Raw genomic sequence first — 7,516 nt, 5'->3', positions numbered from 1 at the left:
CGCACTAATTATTATTATTATTATTATTATTACTACTATTTATTTGTACCCCGCCCATCTGGCTGGGTCTCCCCTGTCACTCTGGGCGGCTTCCAGCAAAAATTAAAAATACATTAAAATTATGTACTTTCTGAACTTTCAATATAGATGTTTTTTTTAAAAAAACAACAACATTGCTGTTCGCCTCTAGACTTTTCTTTTCTTATCTCTATGGTTCTCAGGCGCCCGTCTTCCTTCCTCCGTCGAGGCTGGCTGCCTTTTTGACCGGAAGGCCTACTTCAACTTCCGGCTTTGGCGGGGCCTGGCGTTGCCTTGGCTTCCCCTCGAAAATAAATATCTTGTCTGTCTGTTTCGCGAGGGAGGAAGCGATGAGTCTGGCGGACCCGCTGGACGTGGAGGCGGCTCTGCAGGCCCGAAACGACCCTGCTTTGGGTATGTTGGCTTCGGCGGCCGGGGCTGCCGTTGCGGGGGGTTGGGCTAGATGACCGCCGGAGGTCCCCTCGCGGGGCCCTCAAAGTCTGAACGGATTTGATCCGCTCGCTCTTGGTCCGTTTGGGAAGACATCTAGCCCGCTCACAGATCACAGAGCTGCGGATCGTGCGGCTGAAGCCTTCCAGGACCGCAGCAAAAAACGGCTCGCTTCCATCAAACGCCGTGAAATGTATATTATGTCAGTAATAAAATATCACGAGGTTGCATCCGGCGTTAGCCCTACTCGGAGTAGACCTGTTGAAAACTGTGGGACATGGCTGGAGAAATCCAGCCAGAAGGATGGAGTATAAATAATGATATTATTATTATTATTATTAGACAGATTAGCGGGTATAAATATCATCATCATCATCAATAATTGTATTTTATTATTGGCTAACTCGGGTCCCATTAATCTCGACAGGACTGTGCTTCAGTATAACTGTTTGTTGGGATGCAGCGCCTCAGTTCTTGAAAGATGCCACCGGGTTTTTGGGTTTTGTTCCAAAGGATGTGTTTTAGTTTGTTTGTTTGTTGCATTGCAATGACATCTTCTAGATATGGCAGAAGAATAAGATAACATCCAAACTGCTAGAAAGCTAGTGGAAAACTCCATGTGTCGAGTCCTTATTGCTTCATTTCAATGTAACATGGAGGTTTTTTATGTCCATGTTTCCATGTACTCAACTACTCAAATTAGGGAAAGAGCAAAAAAATGACTCTGCTGTAACCAAGGCCAATTGCATTTAATAATAATAATGATGATAATAATTTTATTGTTTATACCTCGCCCACCTGGCTGGGTTTCCCCAGCTACTCTGGGCGGCTCCCAACAGAATATTAAAAACACGACAAAACATCAAACATTAAAAACTTCCCTAAACAGGGCTGCCTTCAGATGCCTTCTGAAAGTCAGATAGTGGTTTATTTCCTTGACATCTGATGCGAGGGCATTCCACAGGGCGGGTGCCACCACCAAGAAGGCCCCTCTGCCTGGTTCCCTGTAACCTCACTTATCACAGGGAGGGAACCGCCAAAAGGCCCTTGGAGCTGGACTTCAGTGTCCGGGCTGAATGATGGGGGTGGACACGCTTGAGGACCAAAATGGGTTACCCAACTTGGTTGCAGATAATAAAAAGCATGCTTTAAAAGGTTCTGCTTACCTTTGTTTGTTTGGTAAAAGTGTATGCGCCTCTTGATTGGTTTGGTTTGTTTGTTTTTAAGACTCAAAAGCAGTTTACAAAAGGTGAAACAATAAAATAAAAGTCACAACCGTACTCTAGCAAGCGGCAAAAAGAGTACGGTGCGACTTCACAGGAAAACTGCCAAAAATTGAAGAGATGGGTGGGTGAATTTGCAGGCTGAAGATTGAAAGGTGAGCTTTCTCACCTTGGATAAACGTGGAAAATAAGGCGGCCTTTATTTATGCATGTTGTTCAGATCACCCAGTAATGATCACCACAGCATAAAATAATTTTAGCAGGGATCTTGCATTACTCTGCTCTTTAATGTTTAGGGTTTTTAACTGCTTGTTATGTGGTTGTATTTTGTATGCTTATTCATTGGGGTTTTTAATTTTGCATTTACATAATTAACATTTGTGTGCACACGTATACACATTTGACAAAAATGTATGTCATCTGTTACAGATTCTAACGATAATTCTCCCGATGAAGGATTAATAGAAGACTTCACTGTTATAGACAAGAAAGCTGTGGAGCAGCTAACAGAAGGGCTGATTTCACATTATTTACCTGATCTACAACGATCAAAACTATCCTTAAAAGAGCTAACGTATGTAAACAATCAAAATGCACATGTTTCTTTTTCTTTCTTTCAGATGCTAAATACTGTAGATTGTTTGTAAGAAAAGAATAAGTTTCCTTTTATGTTTGACTCTTCTGGCACGCAGCATTTGCTCTTCACTAAATTCTGTAATTGAATACGTGGTTTTATTGTGAAATATATGTAAACTATTGTGTTCTTCTTTCAGACAGAACCAAGAAGTACTACTAGAAACTCTGCAGCAAGAAATCTCAAAGTTTAAAGAATGCAACTCTGTTCTTGATATCAATGTGCTGGTAAGTGTGTTCTGTCAGATAACTGTTTGCTTTTTCCTCCGTTTTAAAGGTCGTGTTTGTACAAAAACACTACAAATGGAATCTTATATTTTGAGAAAATCTATGCTACGTGGAGAAACCTAAACACGGGATATAAAATAAAAGCAATAATCAGTGCGCTGTACTATAAAATAAATAAGTCAGCACTGTAGATGATAAAAATAAAAATTAATTTTTTTTCTTACCTGCACTGATGAGTGTCATTGTTTGGATGAGGGGCTTTTATCCATTTCCGCAGTCACACAGTCATTCAGTAGCTGAATAATTCACACACAGTTTCCTCACAGTCACAAAAACAAATGAACCAAAAAAGCCTCAAAAACAAAAACGCAAAATAAATAGCAAAAACAAAAGTGCCAAACTTAGCCCGTTCCAGAAGTCTGTTTGACTTCCAAAATGTTGGAAAACCAATGCACAGCTTATGATTGGTGCAGGCGCCCGGAAACAATAGCCGACAGCCACATCGGATGTTCAGCTTCTGAAAAACGTTCAAGAACCTGAACACTTACTTCCGGGTTTTCAGCGGTTGGGAACTGAGGTACCACTGTACTCCCCATCACACACTGTGAGACTTAGTTTTGAGCAAACATACATAAATGAGAGTGCAGGTCAGTCTTGTTTGCTTGATCTTATGCAGAATTAGTCATACCTAAGACTACTGAAATCAACTCTGCATAGAATCCAGGGAATGAGGTGCTTGGGTCATGATAAGAGTGACTTGGAAAGGTTTTTGAGGTTGGCAGCTGGGTTGCAGTAAGATATTTCAATATACTTAAAACAGTGGTCTAAGTGAACATTGCATGGGCTTCAGGAGTAGCTCTTGATGTGGTACGACCTTTTAAAATAGATGGAAAAATACTAGCTCCCATTTTTAGTACATTCTAGCATCATACATCCCAATCATGCAGGTTTACTTGAAAGTAACTCTCACTGAGACAGTGGAATTTAATTTCCAAGTACGTATGCATTGTATCACAACTTTTCACTTATTTCAGTAACTTCAGGCAGTGAGTTGCTGATGTTGAAGTTATATGTTCTACTGAATTTTTGCTTTTTTGTTGTCGCTCTCTCAAGTTTTCAGAAGCAAAGTACTATCACAACAAGCTGGTAAACATTAGGAAAGAGATGCTGCTGCTGCATGAGAAAACATCAAAGTTGAAAGTGAGTCTTGTTTCACTTTGACTAACAAATGTTAAAGAGTACTGCTTATTTCTTTGTTCTTTGAGGTCTTGCAGATCAAGTTTGATCTTCATCCTCTGCTTTTGCTTTATATTTCTATTGGGAACTAGCATTTTCTTAATTTTCCAGTTTTTGAAGTAGTTATCTTTCTAATGAAAAGTTTGTGTACAGCAGAATCCCTAGTACCATTAATGCTACCATGAGGAGAATTCATCAGGCTACCGAAGAGTAGTTACCATAATATTATGATATTGCAATCTTGTTAGTATGTTTGGGCTGCAATCATCTATACTTATTGACACTTACTTCTTTGTTAATATACATAATATCCAGTTGTACATCTCAGATTTAGGTCTCTAATGAATGAAGGTGACAGTCCTATGCTTGCTTAACCAGCAAGCAAGCACCACTTAACAAAACAGAACTTCCCTACAAGTAAGCATACATGGGCTGTATTAAAATTATCTATAAATGCTACCTAATGATGAATTTATTTTTTATTCATACATAAGCTAAATATTCAGTCTATATATTGATTACTCATGTGTTGTTTCAATTGCAGTACGGGTAGGAGTGTATGTAAATATAAATACAGAATCTATTAACAGGTTTTTTATAGAATTATTTGAATTTTTTGTGTGTGTTGCACGTAATTTTTCCTTAGATAGACCAACAGCACTCTCTGTAATAGCAAACTCAGGTGGTGAGGACTGGTAGAAAAAGAATAAAAGCAAGGCTGCTGGAAAATTAAAAGAAGGTACAGTCGTACCTTGGATCTCAAACGAACGCCTTGGCTCCTGAACAAATCGGCTCCCAAACAATCAAAACCCGGAAGTGAGTGTTCCGGTTTTCAAACGATTTTTGGAAGCCGAACGTCCGGCGCGGCTTCCGATTGGCTGCAGGAGCTTCCTGCAGCCAATCAGAAGCTGTGCTTTGGTTTCCGAATGTTTTGGAAGTTGAATAGACTTCTGGAACGGATTCCGTTCGTCTTCCAAGGTACGACTGTATTGTCATCGGCCTCTTTGGGAGGGACCTGTGAGGTTGCAGAAAGACTAAGTATCAACTTAGGGAGCATTCCACACACCCCTAAAAAAAGCCTGATGTTGTCTGGGCATACTGAATAGCCATGGAATCCAGTACTGAGTGTCAAGTGGAAAAGCAAGTGGGAAAAATGTGTGAGTGGGGCAGAGAACAGGATACTATGCTTAGAGGGAATGGCTGGCTAAAATCCTGAACAGGAGCACTTCTCTTAGGTCGGATCCACTGTGACATTATGTTGCAAATCCCACTTGGTGGTTTTTTTGGGTGGGTGGAGTTCTCTGAAAAACCTCAGGAGAAATAACGACGGGATATCATTGCTGCTGTCCTGTCAAATCTAATTCTACAGCTTCAGGAAAGTCACATTCTTTTTCTGGCTTTTCGTTTCAGAGAAGAGCTCTCAAACTCCAGCAAAAGAGGCAGAAAGAAGAACTGGAACGAGAGCAGCAACGGGAAAAAGAGCTCGAAAGAGAGAAACAGTTAACTGCCAAACCTGCTAAAAGAACATGAAAGCCGAACATGTATTGGCTTGTCGAACTAATTACACTATTCTCTGGACTTGGTGGGGAGGCCCATGTACGCACCTCATGAACCTGATGTTCTTCCTTGCCAAGAAGTCTTATTAGTTCAGCATTAGCGTTTCCAGGTTGCTATTTCCTAACCAGGAAAGCAGGAACAGGGAGCTTACCAGCAGCTCAAGATGCCTTTTCGATTAACGCTATACAGCTTAACGTTGCTGCGTCAGCCTTTTTCTTACTTCCCACAAATAGAATATTACATTCTTTAACAACATCTTAGATGGTCTTAGGTTGGTGCATCCTTGTCCCATGTACGAATATTTTGTTGATAGCTGACCCCTACCTCATTAACTATAGGCTTAATCTTTAAGTCTGGTTTACAATTCTTGGCTCGTTGATTCTCCCTTTCCTGTTGCCGTGTACAAAATAAGCATGGCAGCTGTAGACCGACTAGGAATGAGAAGCCCGCATGACAACCTTGTCCGTTTTATTTCAACTCTGAGAACATAAGGCACTGCTGGCAAAGTGAGGCTTTTAGATTCAATTATGTCGTCTTCCGATCATGTCAGAATTAAAGTGTGTAAAAACCCACAGCAAATGAGTGCTCTTGCATAACACTGATTTCAGTGGTGGCAGTAGTGAAGTTTACGTGGCAAAACTCTTGGCTCTGCATACGCTGCAGGTTCCTGCTGAAATCGCAAAATGTGGAGGATACAGGGCCCTCCAGATGTGGTAATGCTACAATTCCCATAAGCCCTAATCAGCACAACACAACACAACAGTCAGGGATGATGGGAGTTCTAGTCTAGCAGCATCTTGAGGCCCAAAAGTTCCCCATCCCTTCCATAGTTAAGCTCCCATGTTTAGAGGGTTGGAGGCATCCCCAACCTTCGGCCCTCCAGATGTTTTGGACTACAACTCCCATCATCCCTGACCACTGGTCCTGCTAGCTAGGGATCATGGGAGTTGTAGGCCAAAACATCTGGAGGGCTGCAGGTTGGGGATGCCTGGGTGATGGTTGGAGGGTTAGGGGTGGGGTTCAGGGAGAGGGCTAGAGGGTTAGAAAGGATTAGAGACGTATCTATGGAGCCCCTTGAAAGTTCTTGCAGATTATAACCATTGGTTCCAGCTTTCCTAGTGGTGCTCCATAGCAAGTGGTTTTAGAATTGTGGTTCAATATGCATTGCAATGACATCTAGATATGGCAAAAGAATAGGATGACATCTGAACCGCTAGAAAGCTAGTGGAAAACTCCCTGTGTTGAGTCCTTATTGCATCACTTCAGTTTCACATATATATATTTTTATGTCCATGTTTATATGCCCTCAACTACTCAAATTATGGAAAGAGCCAAAAATGACTCTGCTGTAACTAAGGCCGATTGGATTTCAAACAATCTTCGGGGCCAAAGTGGGTTACCCGACTTGGTTGCAGATAATAAAAAGCATACTTTAATAATTAATTTAATTGCGTACTTCTCAGTGGGGGAAAATACCTGATAGATGCTGTGGTTTCCACTTATTTCTAAAAGATATATATATATATATATATATATATATATAATTCTAAAGTCCAGGAGGGTTTTATTGTTTTTGTTTTGGGACAGAGTATCTCCTGTTAAAACACCTTATTTGTAATCAAATGTAAATGAAATTAGATTGCAGATCTATATATATATATATATATATATATAGCTTAATTAATTCCAATAAAATGGGGAAAAAATAAAGACACAATATGAACAAAATAAAGAAACAATTCAACCAACTCCAGTATATCAAATTTCTTTGTCTTTAACTTTTTTTTAAAAAAATTGTTTATTATTATGAGAGTGTGTTCCATCTTCTTTTTCTGTAAGAGCGAACAAGCGAACTTTCATCAGACTTGTGAAATGATGCATTTTCAAACATTCTGAAAGGAAACTTGCAGGAACTTGTGCTAGAGTAATCACAGGCTCAGTGGTTTAGACCTATCTCAGTACTGTCCACACTGACTGGCAGCAGCCTGCCAAGGTTTCAGAAAGAACATCCCCCCCCCACCTGCAAATGGCAGGAGTTGCAGGCATGGGAATTTTCTTGGTACATAGATGCCCAGGGAGATGCTGCTGTAGCAAGACTGATATGTTATCACTGCCTAACACGATGTGAGCCTTGAGCAGGTTGGCCAGACAAACATGTTGAGTTTACGGAT

General features: G+C 40.6%; 1 protein-coding gene across 1 annotated transcript; it reads left to right on the top strand.

Annotated features, from left to right (window-relative positions):
* The first annotated feature begins 258 nt into the window (after positions 1–258).
* On the top strand, positions 259–6,788 carry BLOC1S6 (biogenesis of lysosomal organelles complex 1 subunit 6). Its single transcript, XM_080980616.1, has 5 exons — positions 259–432; positions 2,121–2,265; positions 2,465–2,552; positions 3,666–3,752; positions 5,199–6,788. Exons 1-5 carry the CDS (start codon positions 369–371, stop codon positions 5,316–5,318), a joined length of 504 nt encoding a protein of 167 aa, XP_080836742.1. The 5' UTR covers positions 259–368; the 3' UTR covers positions 5,319–6,788.
* The last annotated feature ends 728 nt before the right edge of the window (positions 6,789–7,516 follow it).

Source organism: Podarcis pityusensis (assembly GCF_964106645.2).
Source record: "Podarcis pityusensis genome assembly, chromosome: 14".
NCBI classification, from domain to species: domain Eukaryota; kingdom Metazoa; phylum Chordata; class Lepidosauria; order Squamata; family Lacertidae; genus Podarcis; species Podarcis pityusensis.
The sequence above is the reverse complement of the archived record's forward strand: the minus strand, read 5'-3'. Positions and strand labels throughout refer to the sequence as shown.

Excerpts from the sequence above, each read along its gene's own strand:
- BLOC1S6 (XM_080980616.1), top strand. The coding sequence starts at position 369 with ATGAGTCTGGCGGACCCGCTGGACGTGGAGGCGGCTCTGCAGGCCCGA. Across the intron at positions 2,553-3,665 it reads TTCTTGATATCAATGTGCTG|TTTTCAGAAGCAAAGTACTA; the intron begins GTAAGTGTGTTC and ends CGCTCTCTCAAG. Across the intron at positions 3,753-5,198 it reads AGAAAACATCAAAGTTGAAA|AGAAGAGCTCTCAAACTCCA; the intron begins GTGAGTCTTGTT and ends TTTTCGTTTCAG.